A 24410-nucleotide genomic window follows, 5' to 3' on the forward strand; every position below is an offset into this window, starting at 1 on the left:
TTTTTAAGTGTAAAAAAACATACAAAATTTTATTTGACAATTTAACAAATTATAACATTTCATTAGTCCATTAAAAAAATTATTACAAGGAAGTGTAGTTGAGTTATAGCTAAACTACATGCAAGTTAATTCTAAGGTGAACAAACGGACCTACTAGAGAGTAGGCAGTTTAGAATGCACATCTATACTGTATCCAGTTTCTTTCTAAAAGGTATTTATACAGCTAAAAATTTACTAGATGTCAGACAACTTAAAAAACTTCTAACATAACAAACTTCAGAACTATTCTTCTCAGATTACATCTTTTTTCAGAGATGACTGAAGTTTCCTCACAGCTTTTAGCAGCTGAAGAGAGCTTCTGCTTTGCTGCCCAGGGCAAGGTTTAGACATACTTTCCTTTACAGTGACTACAATCTCCTTTGCTTCCTTTTGCTTATTAGACTTTAGTGTGACAGGAGTTGCCCCTTGCTTCAATTTCTGAGTTTTTCTCTTTAATTTCTGCACCTAGGAAAAAAAAAAAAAAAGATTACTAATTAGCATGTTACAAACTCCAAAGACCCACAGCTGTAGAACTGACTGGATTTCTACCAAACTACAGATGTCTAAGGGACATTAAAAAAAAGTTTAAATTCAGTAAGCTTGCAAAGTTGTCTCACTGCAACAGAAAACTGACCTTGCCCATACAGCAACCATCACAGGAAACTGACCTCATCCACACTCAATTGGCTGTTGAATCCCATCACTGCCTAATGTAAAAATGCTTGCTTGAGAGAGATGGAATATCATCTCTTAATATTCTACATTTACAACCATCTTTTTTCATTTCAGACTGTAATTAAAAAACCCCAATAAACCTCTAAAATGTATACTGTTAATTATCAGTTACTGTATCTAAGCAGCTTATTTTGAAGCCTCCTTAACAAAAGTGGGAAACAGAATAAATAGGGTTAATTGCTAAAGAATGTTTTTTTAAATGCCAAATAATGAGTCTTGACTTGCACTTGGCATGAAAAGGTCACTTCCCAAAGATAAAATTAGTCTGGAAGCATTCCAAATTCCAATTTAGGCTTTAAGTCCATTTCTAAAAATAATTAACTTTAATTGCATTCTAGAACATATTATCAGCTGTGAAACACACAGATTATTATGGCACTTTTAGTATGACAGGTTTTAAAAACAGAAATATGCATCAGAAATATTAAGATAGGTCTGTACAAAATACAAATAGATATTTCTGTGTGCAAAAGCACCAGAAAAAAACCCCCCAACAATATAGGCCAAGGAGTTACAGGAATGGCCTGTATTGATAACCAGGGCATGGTGGACAGTAATCATACAGACACTACTATTTACAGCATGACCCTAAGGGGTGTGCTCTGACCAAGCTGTACCAGAGCACAGAGGACTTGCCAGAAGATCTGCACCCTGATAAGAGGCAAGGATGACAACAAAGTTGCACCACATTGCCACTCTTCATCATCCAAAACAAAGGCAAAAAGATATGCAAAAGAAAGAAATAAAGCTGCAGTTGTTGTCCGCTGGCTTAGGTTCCTGAGGATGAAGTCAGCAAGATTTTGAGGCAAGGATTAACATCATAATTGTTGGCTCTTCAAGAATATAAGAATTTTATCCAAAAAACCAGATGACATTGCCAAGAGAGGCAGTGAGGACTCAGCAGTGAATGTCCTTTGTCCATATTGCTAATGTGCAAGTCTGACACATCTGCTTTGACATAAAGCACCTCTTTGCTGGCAATTACATGGACAATAAAAGATTTGAGTGAGTAAAATCCATCAAAAAATGAGTAAGAATAAAACTGGTCAGATTTAAATTAACTACCACCTCCCCCCTTCACAAGGTTTCACACTGAGTTTCGTTTTGTTTCCTGTATAAGCAAAGTTCTCAGGTATTTATCATGTAACATAAGATGAAAAAACAGAAAACAATCAGACAGAACTATGGATTGAATGCTTAATCATATGCTTCAAACTAGATTGCTACAAAAGAGTTAAGCTGTTCAGCTACAGAAGTAATTTTATATGGGCATGTATGGTGTTTTCTAGGGCTCTAAACTAAATACTGACAGAATGAGGACAGTCTAAGGGTTAAACAAAACTGAAAGGCTTGTCCAGCTATGATTTTGGAGAAGCTCTGGTCAACAGACTACCCAATAAAGACCTTCAACGTTTCAGTAATATTAAAGACATTTAATCCAGTCTGTACAGGAATTACAGATTCTATTTTCTCATTCCCCTGAGGGACAGGATACAAAGGAATGAAATTTCAACAGTTTGTCTTAACACGATGAGCAGAAGTGACAGACAGAGCAAACCCAGCCCTGTATTGCAGAACTGCCACAGGGCAGGAAGCTTTCCCACCAGCATACATTCCTAACTGCCAGTCGCAAGCACTTTTTCTTGATCAAATGACGGAATTGGAGGTACAAAAATATGAGCCAGCAGTCTAATTATAATCACCCATACTGGAACATCTTGGCTTAAAACATTCCAGTGACATTCTAGCTGATGACAACAGGAGGCAGAGTTGTGGCAGCCTTTCAACCAGCATGTTACCAGCTAGACTTTATATTTCATTCTTACAGCAGCCTCATGCTTTTTCAGCTTGGATATTTGTTTTCCTTTCATCTCCATTTGTTTTACAAGGCAATCCACCTCCTGTTCCAGGTCTTCACAAACTTGGGAGTCTTGAGTCTCCTGTATCTGCTTCAAAAGTTCTTGATGCTCACTATTAAAGACAAGAATGGCAATCTAAGTATTCATTATATATTCTCTGGGATTTCTTCCTGCAGGAGTTGTCAGCCATTTTGTGTGGAGTACAGCAATTTAGCATTATTTACCCTCTCACTCATTACACATTAATCTGGAATATATTAACATGAGAAAAGAAAAAGGTTTTCCTGTGAGTCTGATTTCCTTGTTCCAAATTTGTAGCTGATGTCCATCTTACTTCTCCCTCTTCCCACAGGCCTAACTACTGCAGGTAACTATGTGTAATAGTGTGCAAAATGAGATTTTTTGAAAGTGAACAGCAGTTATGCAGTACATTTTCACTTCCTGTCCAAATTAGCACACTTTGAAAGCTTAGTGTAATACACAAAAGTGTTTTTTAAACTAGTACATTCAACTTATAATTTTTCTGACAAATTATTCAAATTAAAACACTCTACTCAAAAAGATTTACAGCAAAGTGGGCTGCTTAATTAAACTAACCAATTAAGTAAAAGAAATTGTATAGATCTTGATACCTAGATACCTGAATTACTTGAAACTAGAGACTCTCTCTTAGATAAGTAATCCCTTTACAAAGGTCAGAGCTTCTTTTCTGACTTCTGAGTAACTGCGGCTCCTGCACAGTTTAATTGAAGCAACTGGTTGTTGCTATAAGACAAAAAAGCCTGTCCTTGAACTGCCATGAGTAAGCCAGACACTGCTTTTTGAACATGAGATTGCCTGCCAGTTTAAATTTTGCCACATCAAGGATTTCAAATCAGCGTCAACATCCTAACTGGCTTAATCAGCACATCCTCCTCTGTTCAAACCACAGCTCATTGTGTTGACATGTCTGCCATGAGCAGCTACAGAGCTTTGGCCCACAGTCCCACAAGCCTGCATTAATGGGAAGATGCCTAAGAACACAACAGGTTGTAATCCACATTTACTTGCATGGATAGAAAGATACATACACTGCCATCTAAAGTGTTAGCTTCTTCCACACCCTGCCCATTTTCTGGCAGGAGACTGTCTCTCTTTCACAACTCCCCTACAGGACCAGCAGGTTCTCCTGCTATCAACAAACGAAGGGTATGAGCACCAGACTGACTCAGCAGAAAGACACAGCAGGTACACAGAGAAGGACAGAACACTGAATGAGTACAAAGAAACAGGGTAGATGTTGTGACAAGACTATTCATGCCAGAGCTGTACAAACCCATTCCACCACCCAGACTGACTGCATCCTGCAGGCCTACTCAATATTAGCACCACTTTTGCAGCCTTCTCCAGGAGAACATTATTGGTTTCCTCTGTATATCTCAGAATATGTTTAAAATTTCTAAAAAGCACAGGTCTGAAAGGCTTTCCATTTGCTGCAGCTGTCACTTCAGTAGCAGCTTGTTTAAATACAGGATGTGGAAGCAGAAAAACAAGACCAGTGAAACACCAGGATAGAAAGAATTTTTTGAATGAGAAAAATCCTACCAGTCAAGCCTGCTCAGGTCATTCTGTCAACAAGGAGAACTACAGCTAAAACAGGCTGGGTTGGATATAGCACCCCTGTAGCTTCTCAGGGCTACTGCTGAGGTCACATTTACTCACAACACCAGGGATGGGTACTCACGAGTGCATTTGGCCCAGCTCATCTTGTATGGCCAACAGGAGGTCTGAAAGGCTCCTGGTGGCAGTAGGTGATGTGGACAAAGAGGATACAGATTTTGAAAGTGCACTGTGTCCTGAAATCCCAGACATAGTTCCTCCTTTTCTTCGTGATGAGATACATGGATTGCGATGCTTCATAATATGCAACACACTTTGTACATTTGCACTGACAGAATGGCTGGAGCTGGCAGACTTAAAGAAGAACTATTAGTGGCTTTACAAAAGTAATTAACAACTAAAGAGCCTTACTCAAACCGTAGATGCCAATTTAGTGAGAACATTGGTTTTCACCTACCTTCCCAGCCACAAAAGGCAGCTCACCAGCCTTTACACGTAATTGTGAAACATGCGTTTTCTTCATTGTGGGATTTCCCTGCCATAAGAAAATGTATGACAAATTCCAATCTGCTGACCCAAGAGCACAATCTTAAACTTTTTTTTTTAGTAAGTAAAATTCAAGTAAGTACACAGTGAAATGCATCACCTCAGTTTTCTTTTGGTTTAAAAAAAAATTCCCTCCTGTGTGGATCACAACCAAGACTTTCCAATAGCTGACACGAGTAAATTTTATTCCATCTGCACGTAGGAGATAGTCTGACAATTAGGCTGACATTAAAGAAATTGAACCTTGTTTACTTAAGTTTTCAAAAACTTAAGTTGCAAAATTTTGACTGATCTGTAACGTGTTGCAAAATGAATTCTCTTGATTTCAGCAATCCCCCCCAAAACACACCATCTTAGGATGCTGAGTTAAAACTCCTTTGGAAACTAATTTTGCCATAAAAACTGAAAGGCAGCTAAGACAGGACATGGGGAAGGCAGTAAGACTTCAACAGAGGTAACTGTCAAGCTAGTAAGGGAAGGTTTTTCAGTGACATCCTGCCAGCCCTAGTACCATCTTAATTACTGAAGGAAAGGAAAAAACAGGAAAAAAATAGTTATTTGTTACTGTTTGTCACTTTGGAAGTGGAGTAAAGTGTAGCAGATGAATCAAGTGCCTCTTACATCACCATTTTTCACAAATTCCAGTCTCTGTGCGAGTCAGATGCTATCAGCAATAGTACATTAATAAAAATTTACGTTACCTTCCTAGGTTTTTTGTTCTTCACATTTTTCTTTTCAGGTTCATGTTGAGATGTTACTGAAGACATCAAAATTCTGTTTACATCAAATCCTGTTAGAAGCTGTGGCAGTAAGTGAAAAAAGAAAACAGCCATGTAACGTAATATTATAAGTATGAAAGATTTATTAATTCTCTCTTTTGTGCATGGATAAGAACCAATTAAGGACACTATTAACTGTCCTGCTTGGAAGGTATAATCTGCTCTTAAAAACTGAACAGATTACTAGGAAGGAAGGGTATCAGGCAGATCTTGCAGCTCTGTCTTAGTATTCATCATTTTCATATTCAGCTGCAGCAGCAGCTGTATTTTTCCACTGTGACAACCAGCAACTGAGATAAGCCAATCCTGCCACATGTTGAGGATCTGATCATAAAATCCAAATTACATGAACATTTGGCTCTTACAATCTTAGGACAGAGAGAACTAAGCCTGACTGTGTAACACTGAGGTCAAACCTGCTGGACAATCCTCAGATTGCTCAGTGGTTCAAAGTTGATATCAAAGCCCATGATAAACAGGATGATAATCATTCCCAATTAAATGTAGGACAAGGACTTTGTTTTGGCATGTGTTACAGTTCTGGATAAACAATGCTGGAGGTCCACCACTAAAGTGAGAATATTCTGGCTTTTCTATCATCAAAAGGAAGTGAACCACACCACACCCTGTGCTTCCCAGCCCAGATCCCAGATCCTGTAGTCTACTAAGATGGTACTAACACTAGTTGAGGACTCAGTTTACTGCACCTAAGTCCTTTCCTGAGCAAATGTTTAGACTGTCTGCTCTGGGAAAGTCATTCTTACAATGTTTCTCAGAAGATAAAATCTCTGTACTAGGCCTTTTGCTCTGCAGCAGCAAGCAGTCTAAGCAAGAAACCAAAAAATCTGCAAGTTTTCAACTGTGTCATTCTGCTGGATTCTGGAGGTGGTCAGATATCTGGGCTACAAATCTGTATGTCATTTAAAGCTTCCTAGATTGATGAAAACCCATCATCCTTGGATGAGATATAAAAGCTGACAGCAGTGATGAATTAAATTAAAGCATCAGCTTTGCTTAGGTTCTTCCAATATTACTCTTCAGTGTTGCATCCCCCACCCCACCCCAGGGGAGTTCCCCCTACAACTGGTCTCTATTTCAAACTGGCTGCTGTTTATGCACAAAGTGAGGTTTGGGCTATGACTACTTTGCCCCTTTAACAAAAGTTCCTTTGATTTTGCTCTCTTTGGCAAATACTTCTTTCTCAGATGGATGGTGGCCCAACAAACTGATCATGGCTTCACGCAATAATGAATAATACATGATCTCATTTGATGAACAATGTATCACTGATTAAAGGTTTTTCTAAGTATAGCCCCATGTATCAGATTTCTACAGGTCTTATAAAAGGGAGGAAAACAAACACAATAACCAATCTCACTTGGGATATAAGGTTTCACATATGACCACTTTCTAGTTACTGTAAATTAAGTTTATCCGATTTAGTTACAGATTTTCTAGAAATAAATTTTCTATCTGGGTCACTTGGAGCAGTGTTGAGGCTGATAAACTGTATCATTAATACAAACTCAAAAAGAATCTTCTTCACTGAGATATGCAACACACCTGGCAAACTTTCTAGTAAGTAGTTTATAACAGGCCTAGTATTCCAGGAGTTCTGCCTGGGTAATAAATATGTGGAGTTCAAATGTAATAAAAAAAGAAGGGTATTTTGAACAGAGAGAATAGCTTTCTTTAGTACTAAAAAATAAGATAAAATAAAACATTTTCTGTCTACCTGAGCAGTTTTATCTTGTATTAGCTTACGCTGATGCTCTTCTTTACAAAGCTTTTCTTCTAAGTGTTTGATCTTGTCCTGAATTTGAAGGCAAGAATGATTAGTCACGCTTCAATTTGTCATGCTGAATCAGAAGTCAGAAGGAGCTTGCAATTGTAATGAGGGGATAAAACTGGACTGTAGGAATTTTTAAAGCCCAGACTGAAAAAAGACTCATGCACATGAAGCCAAGGTGGCATTCAGTCAGGTATGCTTTAACAGAGGTAACTTTTGCAAAACTTAGTACTATTAATAGTATGCCACAAAACAACTTTCAGACTGTCATTCCATGCATGCTTACTTCAGCAATTCTCTGAGTAGCAGTAAGTTTAAGACACTCTTTTTCTAGCATTTCAAGCTTTTCAAGTTTTGCACGCAGTTCCAACCAGTTCTGATTTTCTATTTTCTGAAGCTGGGCCTGGAAAAAATAACCAAGAATGGAGTTGGCAACTGACTGGAATTGTTTCAGACAGCAAAAAAAACCCCCAAACCACCCCACACCACAGTAAAGGTGTTTAATTAGTTTAAATTCCATATTTTTTAAATTGCAAAGTGATGAAAAATACCAGGCAGACAAAGACAACTTAAGCTTCCAGCAGCTTTTTTGTCTACCAAATGTGCAAGTATTAGCATGGTTTTGCTCATTAGGAGTTCCACCCAGGGAGCTTTTCATCCAATTCATTGAATGGTTGTCATCAGCCAGTCAGACAGTAAATTGCTTCTGTTTGCTAGCAGCCTGTGCAGAGCTGAGGGAAAAACAATGGCCATAAAACATTTCATATTCTGCACATTTCTACAGTTTTGAACTACATCACTACTTTTTTAGTATGCTAAAGGGCTTCACCTGTTGTTCTAAAATCATTTTCTTCTCCAGTTCTGCACTGGAAACCATTTTTGTCATGTAATCCAGCTGTTTCTCCAGCAGGGAGCAGCGGGATTGTGCCGCACTTAACTGCACACTTGCATCTACAGGGAGAAACAAGACATTCAGTACAGCAAGGGAAGCTACACATGTAGCCAGACTGTCATTACATTGAGGAATTCTGTCTTCAAAACAGGCAAGAATAGTTTTGTTAGTCTGAACAAGTCATGTGGTTAAAATGTATTTTATATATAAGACATGAGAATCAAAATGTTTTTTCAAAGCTAGTCCCTAATTTGAATTCCAAAGGCATGAGTACTGCAGTTACTTTGATTTGTATCAGCAGATACCTAAGCAGAATCTGGTTTCTTCTCTTCTCCTCTTTTCTCAAGTTAGCAATGTTATGTAAGCAGCTGCTTGCTTATTGTAGGAGTTAAACATACCACCTGAAACATGCTGAGTCTTTAGAATTGCTTTATGGCTTATGCAATACTTGGTTGATATATGTAAAAAATATCTCAACCTGAGCCACAGTTATCAAGCTCCTGTCCCTCCTCAGTTCTGAAGCAAAAAATGAAAGGGGGCTGCATTAATTAGCAGTTTTTCAAAACAAAACACTCCCTGGATTATACAGTCTTAGTGTTGCTGTGGCTACACCTTATCACTCAAAAGAAATACCTTTCCTCTGTTGCATCAGCTCTTGATGTGCTGCATCCTTCTCATAGGATTCGTGCTCTAAGACCTTCTTGTACTGAGCAGCTGCTCTGGAAAGGCTGCACAAATTATCTTCAGCCTGTGACTTCTCCAGCTCTAGGCGGTGGATCTTTTCTTGCAGAGTTTTCAGGGCTTCCACTACAGCTAGCAAACAATCCAACAGCTACAGCTTAAGTAACAATTCCTATTCTTATGATGATTATGGTTATTAGAAAATATTTCATATTGCAATATAATACCTAAATTTTCTTCCTAGGATCACTCCCAAAAATTAATTATATTCCCCAGCTGTACAATAACATATGCAGAACACATATTGGAAAAAATGGATGTGTTTCCTGCATAACTGAGGTATGAAGCTCTGGTCCTACGAGCAAAACTATTTTCACTCCAAATGGCAGCAAGCACAAAGAAATAATGGCAAATAATAAACCTTGGGGCTTCTTTTTACATAGGAGCAGGGAACACAGATATTCAAGTCAGGCCACAAATTTTGGTGTAATGCAGCTGGTCTGGACAGATTAAAAAAGGGGAAAAGGCGCTCAGAACAGGGGAGAAATCACATACAAAGGGACAATTTAGCAGAAGATACATTGTTAAATACTTTATTGTTTCAAAAGGCAATGATTCAGCATCTAGTATTTTGTATTTGATGCTTCTTTAAACCATAGAAACAAGTTGGGAAGATTTTGCTTTCAGCCTCAAATCAGTATTGTGTCAAAATTTCCTCAAAAATAAAAGCTGCAATTTCAGCTACAAGAAAAAGTCTGCTAGCTCTCCAAAAGGTATACACACTTGTGGAAGCTTAAGAAATGTTCTGTAAGAAGTCAAGCTTATTTTCTGACATTTTATAATTGATAGCTTCTCCATTCCAAACTCTCTCATCAAAGGAATACCCATCGAATATTGCTACCTCCTTAACAACTTTTAACAGCTTATCATGGCCCCATTAACAAAACCAAAAAACCCCAAACCAAACAAAACCACACAACAGCAAAACCAAACAAAAAGCATATCCCAGAAAGCAGAAAGATGAAGTGGGACCACTTTTTCCATCCTTCTATTGGTATGCCAAACATTTTGCATACACTTAGCTACATATAACACTGAACACTGAAACACTTAGCTACATAACACTAAACTGAACATTTTAATCCAAAAAGCCTGAACTCTGTATGACATGACATTACTACAGAAGTCACAGATTTTTCAAGTGAAGAGCAATGATCACATGCACACTCATGGGCTATGTCTGTGCAATGTTGCAAAGTTGTCCCTGATAGTAAGTCTGAGTATGGGTATCCTTATGATTCCCCAGGCTCTCCAGACACCCTAAGCCACTGAGCATTTCCCTTGTGAGCTCCAGAGAGCAGTCACCCATTAAAGCACAACGAGAACCATATTTCATAAGGATTTTCATGCTGCTAACTTTCCTGAGAGTCTGAATTGTTCAAAAGTTCTCCCAAGGAAACATAGCGCACAAAAATATCTTAGAAGTGGTTTTAAGCTGGAAGGAGTCAAATAACACTATGCAATGCCAATTTCAAGTCAGTGTACCACACTAATGATCTTTTTTTACTGTATTTGAAGTCATGAACTTCTACTGGTTTGAAGCATTCTCCTTTGCTTTCAGAGGAAGTCTGACGATTTTAAGTTAAACAAATTTCAAAGCCAAAGTTTACAAGGATGTTAGAAGACTTGCAGAGGTTTCCATTCTGGATGTATGACTTCAGGGAGACTACTCCCTCAGGACACATATACATCCTGTCTCAATGTCAGTCTGATAACTGCAGAAAGTCATTGAACTCAGTAAAATAGGATGGGGAGTTTCCTCAAGAGATTTCACACAGAACAATTAAAAAGACCACTTTAAGGACATATTTTGGCTATACCTTGGTTATTTGGGATAGAAGACCAGTCACCAGCAGCAGCTGCCAACTTCTTTGATTCTATATAAACAAAGGCTGCAGGAAGCATCTGATCTGGTGGCTGAAGAAAGCTTCCTATGTAACTGTTCTTGGATTCACAATCCATACCCTGTAGAAAGACAGCTATTCATTGCTATTATTTCTTCAACAGATTCTTTTCCAAAAGTATGTCATTGAGCTGTCCCTGGCTCTGTTTCTATCAAACCAGATCATGTGCACCAAAGCAAAAATAATAATATAACAACAACAATAGCAACAACAACAACAACAACAATAATAATAATAATAATAATAATAATAATAATAATAATAATACCCACACCCTACCAGAAGAATCCTGTCTTTTAATGCAATTCCACAATAATGTCTTCTGTAACACTTAACATAGCTTCCTTTGACCAACCAAAAATTTCCAAGATTTTTCTAGGTGCTTTCTAGTAACTTGTGCTTATTTTTGTCCTTTTAAAATCCAAGTACTAACAGCATTTTCTACTAACTGTTTTACAGACTTCAATGTCTTGACTCTAAGTGGTCCCTGCAGAGCAAGCATTCCAAGTATTACAGCCTGTTTCCATTTGCAGCCTCCTTAGTGCTCTTCTCCCCATCTTTTTGGATGTAAAACTAAATAACATATGGTAAATAATATACCATTATTACGTACTAAAGACATAGCTTTCCACGCTTAGTGTTGAGATAACAGGAAGGTATTTAATATGCAATATCTCCAGCATTATCCCCATTATTAGGCATATGTATTAAGTCCTGTTTCTTCACTCTCTTTCTGTCCCACCCTTTGACATTCTTTATTTTATGAGAAGCACATTTGAAGACAGTTCACACCCTAATAGCAATTTTTCTTGATACTCAAGACATGGAAAGTGAAACGTGCAGGAAGTCCTTTAGGCTAGTACAACCTCTAGGAAGTTAAAGCAAGTTTGAAATTTTCCTGGAGCTACCTAGTAAAGTAGCATCAAGCATTTCACTGATACAGTGTAATTTCAGTGATACAGTGTAAGAAATTTCATTGTAATGGTAGTAATAATACTTGTAATTTCATTGTAATAACTAATTTCATTGATACAGTGTAACAAAAGAAGAGTCTATACAGCTTCAGCTAATGGAAAAACATTTGAACTTATTGAGCTTATTTGAACATTTAGCACTATAACAGCTCTGATATCACTTGTGTTTAAAATACAAGGCATAGAACTGGAACAGTCTTCCCACTTGGGTAAGGCTATCTACAAATATTAGGCCCCAGGAAAATCACCCAAAGCAGGTATCTAATAACAGGAGGAAGAAAAAGACCAAGATTGGACCCTTCTGATGAAGCACACTCCAGGAAAAGCCATTCATTCTGGGTGGGTGGGGGAAAAGTTTTCAATAACAGAAAGTTTCCAGGAGTAGCTCTTACAGCCAGGTTTCAAAGGCCATATAAAACAAACAAAAAAAATCATCTTCCATTTTGAATCATGCTTCAAGGTATGCACTAAACTGAAGGCAAGCAGAAATCCCTCCTTCTTCCCCCAAGTTGTCATCACAGGAACATCAATGTGAGCACCTCTTGGCCAGGGCTTGCCTGACCTGGGGCCTCCCAAACATCCCCACTTTCATGTGCTAACACCCCCAAGGCAGATCACACCATTCAGAGCAGCCCCCCTGGCCCCAAAGAAGCAGTCTATCCAGGCTACTCTTGTGCCTCAGGTCTTTTCCAAAGACTTCTCCCAAGGCCAGGCCACAAGCTTTCAGTGCTGTGTTGGCAGCAGAAGACAGCTAGGCACCACACCATCTCTGGCAAGAGATCCCACCTGGTGACCCTGCCACATTTATGGCCCAAAAAGCTGTTTATAGGCCTCCCCAGCTCTGTACTGGAGGGCCAGGAAAGATTATCCAGGGACACCTGACCTTAACAGCTAGTCAAATCTATCAGCCATGTCCAACACACAAGGACAGTGGCAGTGAAAAGCACAAAGCAGGGAGCAGAAGAAACCTCAAAATATGGATGGAAAAGTCCTGTGGCCACAGGGGTGGTCAGGGCCAAGACAGGAGACGAGATGGTCCTGGCACAGCACAGTACATCAGCACAGAGTTCCACAAAATAAGAGATAAGCAAGATTTAAAAATTTTCCTGCTGCTTCTCAATCCCTATGCATTGGTGATGAAAAAGACTAGCAAAAAAGGTCCATAAAAATGAGCATATGCACATGCAAGAAGTTTCCTACCACTGCTGTGAGTAAAGCAAGGCAACTTTGGACACAGCAGAGGAAGAAGGTGGTTTCTGCTCACGCCATCCAACCTTCTGGCAGTCAGAATTAAGTGGAGACTTGCTTTTCCAACGTCCTCTGCTGGAACATGGCTCCCCCGCATGCCTGCACAGCTACACATCAATTACTTTCCTTATTACTTTCACATAAACAAGTTTTGCTGTTTCCAAGGAGATGGGTCTGTGGACAGTTGTAAGGAGGGCAGTGATCCGAAGCAAATAAGGAATAAAGGAGGGAATAAAGCAGCAGAAAATTTGCAAATTTGTGGACAAGTTCAGTAATACAAAGGTTGGGGGACACCTATTTGGCAGAAAGGAAAATAAAGCCCCTTTAGTTCTGCAAGTGAAACCAAAGGGAAGTGAAAGAGAAGAGGCCAGCTCACCTGCCTGGTGGTGGTGATCCAGCTAATCCGGTGTGGGCTTCAGCACAAAACCCCACAAATTTGCCAGCACAGCAGAGGGTAATACACACCCTGCAGCTGGAGGGGGGAGCTCCCCAAGCTGCTCCTAAGAGCACAGGCTCAGCAAAGGGAGCGAAAAAACCACCACAGAACCGAGACACCTGTGTTTGCAGAAACTCTGCTGCAGACAGTTACGGGTGCCTTGCTTTACCACAGCTTCCTCAGATACAGAGGCTGTGTGAAGTAGCTGAGGGAATGGTTGCTATAGTGCTTTGAGGCTCTGTCAGCATAATTACTCTGCTAGAGGTGCTCTGGTGTAGACAAGTCCTAATATCCTAGCAGGTAAATACCGTTTCTAGCAACCATACTGCACAGGAGGAATGTCTACAACACTGCAGACCTCAGGCAAGGAGATGTGTGCCAGGAAAAGGACCAGGTCACTCTACACTAGCAAGACATCACTAAACATCCTGGCCCTTTTTCCAGCTCACTGCAACAAGAAACATATCAGGAAATAATTAAATAGCTTGACGTACATTTGAACGTCAACTGTCCTACCATCAACTTTTCCCCCCACAAGTATTTAAACTTCTATAAAACCATCACAACCAGGTTTGCTTTTTAAAAAGTCTTATACAGCAAGCTTAAACCACTTTCTTATTCCATGCTGCTGCTGCCGTGGACACCTGGTACACAGCCTAGAGAAGTGCTTTTAAGCAGATATTGCTTCCCAAAGAGCAACGTTTGTACTAATGTAACTCCACGAGGCTTAGGGGGATTTAGCACTTCAACAACACTTGTTAAAGCAGCCAGAATATTGTTGTTTAGACAAGCCCTTGGTTGAGGAAAGCAGTGCACTCCTTCGAGTTTGGGCAAGAGCCAAGGGAGAAGTATGCATATTAAACAGAGGCTGACAAAATACCCCAGTTACATCCAGAGGGGAGGGGAAGAAGGAAGAAATGCCTCACTCACACCCCAGTAGCCTGCACCACTGCAGTGAGCAGAGTGAAGTACTTGTGTTGTGCAGGTCATCTGGAGTCAGCACTGGCCCTTTGAGTTTTTTAACCAGAAATGGCCCAGCCTGTGCTGGTGAATGCAGTGGTGACGCATAGATACCTGGTGCTATTTTGCCCAGAAAAATACAAAGTAACACTCCCTGCATCAAGCATGGGGTAACTTAGTCAAGAGCGTGGGTTGCTGTGGGTTCCTTCCAACTCAGAATATTGTGTGATTAAACATCAGCCTGGGCAAGCCAGCTATGTTTTCCTCCAGGTCTGAGCTAGGAGGCTCACGGAGTTCTGTACCACACGTTTGCAACCCTGTGCATGGTGCATGATGCCAGGCATAGCACATTAGCTCTGTGACAGCACTGCCTTAATGCAAACACTCTGCCTATCTCCTACCTTGCTGCAGCTGGAGTGCTCATCCCTGGGCTGTGAGCAGGAGCTGAGCTGGCCCCTTCAGTGGAAGGGAGCACTTCTGCCTCTTGGCTCACCATTGCATGCAGGCTGAGTGTGCTTGCACAAAGTGTGCTGGGGAGCAATCCCACCGTCAGGTCCGTCTCTGTACGTGGGACTTTCGTGCCTCAGAAGAGAGCAAGCAAACTGGAGTTTGGTACCTTAAGACAAACAGAGAATTTCCCATTTCATCACAGTCATGATGTAAGTATTAGTACGATTTACCTTTATACCATTTCTATTTACTTTTGCTGAATGTGGCCTGCATTAAATGCCAGAGTACTGGATTGGGTTGCTGTAAAAATCATTTGACATTTTAGTTACTGCTGTCTGGCCCAAGTAAGCATACCAACAGTGGAGAGTTACTGAACACAACTGAAATCCCAAGTGTTACAGAAAGACCAATTACAACTTCATCATCCTCTTCCCCTCCTTTCTGTTCCTCCCCTCCAACGCAAGCCACATAACTTTAAAGTTATAAAAAAACCATCTCCTGAAGTGAAAAGTCCAGAAACATTTTGCCACATATACATATATATGTCTCATGTAAAGCAGCATATGGAAAAGCTTTTTCCACATGTAAACCATAGCAGACCTGGGGAATAATGCTGGCTTAACAGTCTCCCAAAAGATATACACAAAACAAATAATGTGATAATGTAAGGGATATTTCCACTAAATTCTCTGATGTTTGCTATCTCACAGGGACACTGGTTCATTCAAATCGCTGTGAGGGCAACCTTTTAAAACCAAAGAAAGAGGTGCTGTCAGAGCACCTTCAAAGAGGAAAAGGAATAAGCAGATCAAAGCATTTTTCAGAAAGAAACACAAAGATATCTATCTTCTGGCCTGACCTACTGGGCATGCACAATTTATAGTGGTTTTTTTGATAACTGAAAACAAAGTCTCAGATGAACCAAGGACTGATTCAGTGTTTCTCTGACATAAGAGAAGTTTTAAAGAACTGCCCCACCACAGGCAATACCAAGAAACTCCCAAAATTCTGGCTGCTGGCTTGTCTACTTGAGCCAAGCCTTGCTGGAGAAAGGATATGCAAGAGGCCATTTTTGTGACACAATCCAAATTGGTCTAATTTTTTCCCCCTTTCACTTTCCTTTGAGAAGCGGGAGAAAAGCCTGGTCAGCTGTACTAGCTATGCTGCAACACTCAGCCTTATTCCCAACAGACAAAGAACAGCTCTTTCACAGACAAAAATTTAAATAAATAATGTTGTAGGCAAAACTGCATTGTTGTTTTGGGAGCACCCAGTCTCTAGCATCCTGACACAACCACTTTAATCAGCCTGAAACACATGACATTGCTCAGGACATGTCTAAGTAACTGATACTCCTGTGTCTCCTCTAATCTAAGTGGGTTAGACACGAAATGGTGGCAGCTGAAAAACTAATTGGAAGTGAAACCTCACTGAATCAATAAAGCATTTCAATGTTTTAAGGTTCACCAAGTTCCACTTGAAATAAGTTTAGAGCAAATGGCAATAATTTATTAGAGAAATGAAGGAACCTGGGAGTGTTTTGAAACACTGACACAGACAAATCCATGGGAGGCAGTTTGTTGTATGAACTGCAAGATACACACTGGCAATCTCAGAACTGGATACGTAAAGGTGAAGTTCACAGTTTCTTCTTTGATACTACTGTAGCAAAGCCTATCCATTCCGAAATAGCAAGTCTTATGCAGAAGTTTCATACAATCATTATTTTTCATTCTTTGAAGAAAAAGAAAAGAAATGGCATTCTCTGTTTTCTCATGACATTGTATGTACTGTCAAGTAGGATAAAACCTGGCATTTTAATGAAAAAAACACCCCAGAAAACACAAACAACCCAACAAACCCCCAAAACTCCTAAGACTTTTCACTGTGTCAGCATTTCACTTCTAAGCATTCATACTGATATTTCTCTAGTTCCTGTTTGGCCACAAGAGAACCAAAAAAAAAAAAAAGAGGAAGAAAGAAAAGAAAATAGAATGAGTTACACAAGTATTTGTGAACAAGGCAAAGAAAACCTGGTGAAGGAAAAAAAAATCTATGATTTTTAACTATTTTTTCGGAACAGATTCTAACCTGGCAGTGTATCAAACATGCAAAATTGGATCATAATGTTATTAGAGCTTTGCTGTTTTCTTCAATGACTACAGCAGACCAAATCCCTCATTCCATTGGGCCTTCATCCAAAAGTACATGATACACTCATAATCAACACTGTGGGGGAACCAAGTTAGTGTAAACTGCTTTAACGTGTACATGCAGATGATAACTGAACTTAGCCTTTAAAGGAGTAAGACTGCAAATTCCTATCTAGTAATAAGTGCTATGTTAGCATGAAAGCATCTAGCTGGAATATAATGCTATCAAAATAATTACATTTATATGTCTTTCATCAGTTCAAAGTAACTAAGCACAATCTTTTTGTGATAAGCATCAAACAAAACCCAAATACTATAAATGGTCACTAATATACTTCCTCACTTCACCCATGGTTCTGTTCCTCTTCTTTCATGTACCTCTCATTACAGTTGGTTTTTGTGCCTCATCTCCTCTCTGTTTATTGTATTTACATGGTCCTATAGCTTTGTTCTTTGAGCTTTGCCATTTGGTATTCTTTTTCTCCCACTCCCTCTTCTAGCATAAGAAATTAGGATTTTTTTCAAAGTAAAAATATCCATTTCCCACCCTCCAACCAAGAATAACTATCAAGTTTCTTCCCTTTATACTTAAGGTCCAGTTCCAACAGATGCTGCTTGCTCTTAGTACACTGACTGATGTGGAAATTGAAGGTGTTCTTCTCAGTACTCTACATGAAGAATGTACAAAGTTACTTTTTCACTGTTATTTCCTGCTGATGCCATCACACTGTCTTCCATATGCAATTTGTTTAGCTTAGTGCGTCCCAACAGAATGGAAGGCAGGTAGAAATTACTGGCTTTGCTTGTAGACCCTTGGGGAAAAAAAAGGAAGGCTTTGCTGTTGTAGCAAGTGAAGGTTTTCAAGGGCAACTGACTCCAGTATAAAAGACTGTGTACCTGTGCACAGGCAGAATAATTAGATATTAGAAAGGCAAATGCAAAAAGGAAAAGGCATATTAGGGTAGGGCAGAGCAAATATAAGGGTGGGTTGAAATGACAATCATAGTGAAGAAATGTAACAAGGTAGTGGATGATTATTGCAGGTGTTGACTCATTCACAGTAAACACTTTCATTGCATGATAATTTTCACCTTTTATGTCTCAAATATTTAATGGTATAATTGAAAGATGGTTTTGAACGTTGCAACTTGCCCTCTAGGCAGATGAAACAGATTGTGTCCCCACCGTTGCCTTGGAATTTATTTTTAAAGTAAACTTCTGTTTTTACCAATACCTACTCAGGGAAAGTGTCATTCTCTTCATCCAACATGCTTTAACCTAACCTGAAGATGGGGTAGGAGGTAGATTTTTAGACAGATAACCATAAAAGCTTGACATGGATGAGCAGAGAAACATAAAAAGGGTCATTATTCAGAGGATTTGTCTCTTCTTACCAATTACCACACCTACATTTTTTCATATATTCCTGTGCTACCCATAGCTAGGCACCGGGCAGGAAATAAAAACTCCATTCTGCATTTGTACATCAGGCAGCCTAAGAACCAGAATGAGAAAAAAAAATATGTTAACAAGGAAAAGATAAGTTTCACTTCAGGCAAGAAATTATTCCCAAAATCATATTTTGTCAGGAATAGTTGTCTTTAAATATGCAGAAAAATTGCAAGCAGATCTGAGTTAGAGCAACTCCTCAGTCTTACTTTGGAGACCTGTTTTGTGGAAGAATAATTTTAAATAATGTCATCATGAATCAGAATATGCATAGCATTTCCAACACATCCTGAACATTGCACATCCTGAACAGGCACAACATCCTAAGTATTAATGCCAAATAGTTTGTATATCATATGGTATAATGAGTATCCAAAAATGCAGAAATAGCTTTATCACTACTTCTGCCCCAAGTTGCCTGGGGAAACTTAAAACAGTCAAAACCATTACTTGTTTCATATAATCTGTATATTTAAACATGCATGACTCTGGAGATACAGAAAACGTAAATCTGAGAAAGATGCTACAAATTCCTGCACAATGTTGCACATAGAAAACTAACTTCAATTGATTACAAACTTTTTAATAGGCATTTCTTCCCTATTAACTATATGCAGTTTCTGAATGCAAGGAAATTTAGTGGATCTCTAGGTTCTTGATTTAAATTCCTGCCATTCTGTGTGACCTTAATAAATGAGAGGGATGGGACTGATAAGAGACCAATGATCCAGGATACATGAGCCTTTCAGCCTCGGGACTGAGTGTGGTAATGCCAGGCTTACATTCCCTGCATGTAAAAGAAATGCAGGTATAGATCCAAAACAAGCACCACTCTCAGTGAGGAGCTAACAAGAGCTTCAGTTCAGGGTGAGGAAATTCTGTGAACATAGATGTGTGAGAAGTCCCACCCTGGTGCTTGGCACCTTTATCTTCTTTGGACTCAGAATCTGGAGTCCTCTTCTGGCAGGGAGTGCCAAAATCTGTTCTTTAAAACAATGAATAAAGAGTCCCTGTAGCTTTTCTGGTCTGTGATTTCATTTCATGTGGCTGCTGGTCACAGCATTTTTCTTTGTGTTATTGCTGGAAAACACCAAGGTCGGTGTTAACAGACAGCCTGCCAAAGGTGCTTAAAAGGCGTTTTGGGCTGTCAGCAGATATAAAATTCCCAAAAAGCAATGTTCCTTTTATTTTAAAGTGCAGCTGGAGGAAATACTGTCCACCTTTTCTGTGCTGCTACCCACTGGTCAGAGCATTGGCCAGGAAGTGGGAGTTCCTGAGGAGCATTCATGCCTCATCCCTGACCACCACGCTAGACTGGGAGGAGGAAGAGCAGGAAGGAAACAGGGAGTCACCACCTTTTCGTTTGAAGTTATGACCCTGCTCCAAAAAGCATGTAAATCTCAAACAAGGGCAAGGCAGCTGAGGCAAAAGATGGTAAAACAAGGAGGTGTCTCTCTCATCTAATTCGATCATCAAAACAGAGTCCTGGGTTTATTTATGCATTTTGGTAGTAAATAGCTCCTGGATAAAAAACAGCGCTGGCTTGGGAAAAGTTATTAGAAACCAGGAAAAAGTGCCTACAGCTCTCTGTGTCTCCTTCTTTCTAGTTCATGCTAGTGCCACACATTTGCCACCCTTTCCAGAAGAGCACAAATTCAACAACTGAGGTGATGAATGCTTCCCTTCCATTTTGCAATCCTTCTGAGTACCTGGGACACTCTCCTGGGAGTTAGGAGGTGTTGATGTAAATGCCTTTGAGCTAAAGGGCAATTCTTTAATCCCTGGGTTACTGTACTGAAGGTGAGCACTCTGCCAAACACTGCCAGGCACTGAAGCCATCTGTGGCTACAGCAGAAGAACCTGACCTGTTGGGCTTGGAGAGGTTCCACTCAGCAGGACATCTCTTAGAGCTGCTCCACCTACTGCCTAGATCACAAATGGGAACAGAGGGGAGACAGGCTCCAAAATGCCCAGTTTGGGGCAATTCTGAACACTTCTATCCAGAAACACATTAAAAAGAATTCAGGTGGCTGCTCAGAGGATTTTTTCAGAACTGCACTTTTAGTTTACCCATACTCTTTTCCTAGTCCTCAGTGCTTCAGGTTACATTTATACAGTTAAGTGGAGTGTAGTCAGAGTTGGCAAAGTACAGCAGGACTTTAAGAGGCCTGTAGTTCTGGTACATCATAGCCCAGCTCTCCTCAAAGCAACCCACTCTCCAGCATAAACTATTCCACAGTCTTTCTGTATGAAAGATTTGGTCTCCTAAGAAGAAGCTGGTGTCTGATTTATCCATCCCTGTTGCATTTGTGACCTCTAAGGATGCAGGGTGGCAGGGTTTGGTGCAAATGTGCACCTACAACATATTAGATGTACAAACACATGCTCAGAAGCAAAAAAAGGCCACATCTTCTCCCAGATAGAATGGTTTGGGCTTGACACCAAGCTTGAGCCTGGGTTCAAAGGCAGTAGAGGAGTAGCCTCAGGCTTTTTGGTGTCTCTTTGCAAAACAGGAGTCACAGAACTTTGTTCTCTCAGAGGGCAGCTGTGAAGAAAAATACATTTTATTGTGGAGTGCCATTTATTGTGGCAACATGCCAAGACTCGGATCTAAAAAGGGAGGGTGAGCTTTTAGAAGAGAGTCATTGCATTCTAGGTATTTAGCAATTGGAATTAAGTAAGCCTTAACAAAACCAGAGGTAAATGAAAACAGTTGAAGGAATGTAATTTAAAAAGCAGTTCCTTCTAGACTGCACAAGTTTTATTGTGTTATTGTAAGTTCTCCAGTACTTGATTAAATGTATTCTGGAGTAAAGTGCTCTTTTGTGACATACAGAAACTGGAATGCACTTTTGAAAGTAAATATAATGTATTTTAAATATTGTATCTTATAAAGGGCATGAATACAATTACTAGATACTGTATTTTCAAAAATAATTCTGCTGTTGGATGTCATCTGCATATGGCTATAGAAGTCCTTATCTAGTTAAAAAAAGGGAAGTTGATAAATCATGAAGGAAGGAAATACTGAGGTTTAAAACAGCCACAAATTTGTTTTTCTTCAGCTTATCATTTTGAAAACTCAACTGCTGTAATTCTGGATGAATTGTCAGATTGTTTCCTTCATAATTCTGCCTCTCTCTTATCCATTCTTTAGGGATCAAAAACAAGCATATTAACTTCAGTCAGTGAACATGCAAATCAAACAAACACATTCCCCTAACTTCGGGCTCTGATTAATTCCACTGGTAGCCTTTGACCTTGATTTCCACAATGTCTTGCAGTGCATAAAGAAGCTTGACCTGGTATCAGAAAACTGCAGAGATTTGGTTTGGAAAAAAATAAAGCCATCCTCATTGCTATTCCCTAAGTACTACATTAAAATCTATAAAACAAAGGGCTGAAATCTGAAGTTTAGGCCTTGGAGCCAGTTTCACAATCTGTTTCCTGTAGCCAGAGTTCATTTGGAGCCAGTGGAAAAAACAGCTTCTAAAAGATAAAAGGCAGTGCTGTGACTTTCAATCAATCTTAGTATTCAGTGTGTGAATACAGCTGTATCAAAGTCTAAAACACCAAAGCTCCTGATTCTGGTTCACTCTACTGATCTTGGATGTATGTAGTCATTGTCAGAAACACCCAACAACTCATGATGGGAAAAATAAGATCTAGCCAATTTCTGGAGATCAAAATTTAGATAGAAATAAGGCAAACAGATGTGACATGCCCATTCACGGGAAAATGGGAGACCATAATGAGTGACAACAGAATGGGGTGGGAAGCTGAAGCGGTAGCTAATGTAAAAACAAAACAAACCAACAAAAACCTCCAACAACATAAAAGGCACTGGCAGAACTATTTTCTTTGAACCCATCAGTTATGATGGGTGGAGGCCCCGAGTGCTTAGAGAAGTCAGGACTCACATTTATTACAGGTAGTGATGATTTCGGCAGATACATTGTTCACCAGAGTGCCAAAGGCCTGGAGGAAGCAGCTGCGTGAAGCAGTCCAGGCCTGTCCACCCTGCTGAACAATGGCAGTGCTGTCTCGTTGCAGAAAGGATTTTATGGGAAAAAAAGACACTGGTCTTCCTTGAAAGGCACAGGTAAATGCAAGTTTTAAAGAAATAGTCCCAGAAAACAAAGGGATGTCAGATGAAGTAACCAGATTCCTTACAAGTAAGAGAGCTGTTGAAGGATGGTGTTGGTGAGCCAGCCCAAGCTCTGTTCCTGGACTCAGAAGTGCTTTCTTTGTCTTTCTGTGGCATAAGAGTAGCTTGCTCTGCATTTACCTTCAGTTTTAAGGTCTGAATTTTAGAGGGGGAAATGTGTAGGTGAGAAGTCAAAAATAATTATGCAAGACCCTATGTAGCCCCAATGTCCTGTTTCTAACTTACTCCCAAGTATTCTTTTGCCTTTCCATATACTAAAAATTTTATTTTCATGATTGCTTCAATGTGACAGCTGCAAACAGTTCTGCCCTTGTTTTCCTCTCCTCTTCTCTGCCAAGAGGTGAACTGGATCAAGGAACTGACTTGGCTGAAAATTAACTTTATCAAAAACAGTGCCTTTTTTTTTTTTTTTTTCCTGCTGGAAAAGCAAGAGAAACAGCAATACCAGCCTGTTTAATGGCAGATTACACTTAATCACAGAATGGCTGAGGTTGGCAGGGACCTCTGGAGACCATCTGGTCCAAGCTCCCCACTCGAGTAAGGCCACCTAGGGACAGCTACCCAGCGCTGTGTCCAGGCAGCTCTTGATTATCCCTCTGCCCACCGACGGCAACTCCACAACCTCCCTGGGCAACCTGTGCCAGCGCTTGGTGACCCTCTCAGTAAAAGAAGTGCATCCTGATGTTCAAAGGGAACCTCCTGAGTTTCATTCGAGCCCCTCGTCTCTGACAGTGTCACCGGGCACCACCGAGAACACCCTGCCTCCATCCTCATTGCTCCTGCCCTCCAGGTACTTGTCAATGTACGGATATATGTATGGAGAAGATTCTCTCCCTGAGCCTTCTCGTCTCCACGTTCATCAGCCACTGCACAACTGGGATTTTAAAAAAAATCCCCTAGGGTTAACTTGGATAAAAACACCGCGGAATAGTTGCTCAATGCGAATATTCCGGGGATTCCCGCCCCATCCCTGTTTTATCCCAAGTGATGACGGGACTGCGTTTCGCTAGCACCGAAAGATGTTCCCTTCCCGCTGATAGGCTTACTTCAGCAACATTCCAGGTTCCGCCTCTGGCACGCCTTCGCGGCCGCTCAAAACACGTGCGTGTTTAAGTGTTTGCCGGTAGAAAGCTCTTAGGCAAAGCCGCCACGGGGACTGCTTCACCCTCGGCTACCGCCAGCCATCGGCGCTCCGCACCCTGTTACAACAGATCGCAAAAAAACCCCCAAAACCCTACCAAACAAGATGACGGGAACACCGTGCGCGTATCCCGCAGAGAACGCTCTCCCTTACCCTTCCCGGGCAGGATCCGCGCCGTGCGCCGCGCTGCCTGCCGGGACACGTAGTCTTCCCCCGCGGGGTCGACAGGCCTGCCCTTCAGCTGGACTACATATCCCAGCACCCCCTCCGCGCACAGCCGCTCCCCGCTGCGGTTGGGCCCCCGGCAGAGAGCGCTGAAAGACGATTGGCTGACCGCCGTGTCTGTCACGCGGCCTGGCCGTGCTGGGCGGAGCTATTTCCCCCCAACCCTGAGTGAGGGGACTGCCGGGGGTCGGCGGCGGCCCCGGCGGGGCGGGCTAAGGGGCCGCCCCGGGAGAGGCAGGGCCGGGGCCGCCTCTTCCCTCCATGCCCGGGGCAGGGAGGAGGAGCCGCCGGCACCGCGGGGTGGTGGCCGCCCCTCTCCCCGC

At 40.8% G+C, this 24410-nt stretch overlaps 1 protein-coding gene across 7 annotated transcripts; it reads right to left on the bottom strand.

The window, feature by feature from the left end:
- On the bottom strand, nt 1-24227 carry CEP57L1 (centrosomal protein 57 like 1). 7 transcript variants are annotated; one of them, XM_085056202.1, is made up of 12 exons: nt 17798-18416; nt 14903-15083; nt 10800-10944; nt 8872-9051; nt 8176-8297; nt 7633-7749; nt 7293-7370; nt 5480-5578; nt 4690-4767; nt 4357-4598; nt 2601-2745; nt 1-504 (listed from the first exon to the last, which is right to left on the bottom strand). In XM_085056202.1, the coding sequence occupies exons 3-12, from the start codon at nt 10939-10941 to the stop codon at nt 292-294; spliced, it is 1416 nt and encodes a 471-aa protein (XP_084912328.1). In that variant the 5' UTR covers nt 10942-10944; nt 14903-15083; nt 17798-18416; the 3' UTR covers nt 1-291. The 7 variants fall into 7 exon arrangements, with proteins under 7 accessions (XP_084912328.1, XP_084912330.1, XP_084912331.1 ...); XM_085056204.1 differs by lacking the exons at nt 14903-15083; nt 17798-18416 and adding an exon at nt 24016-24227; XM_085056205.1 differs by lacking the exons at nt 14903-15083; nt 17798-18416 and adding an exon at nt 23981-24227.
- Between the last annotated feature and the right edge of the window lie 183 nt (nt 24228-24410).

The sequence above is a fragment of the Lichenostomus cassidix genome, chromosome 3, assembly GCF_008360975.1.
Source record: "Lichenostomus cassidix isolate B80296 chromosome 3, HeHo_3.0, whole genome shotgun sequence".
Taxonomy (NCBI): Eukaryota; Metazoa; Chordata; class Aves; order Passeriformes; family Meliphagidae; genus Lichenostomus; species Lichenostomus cassidix.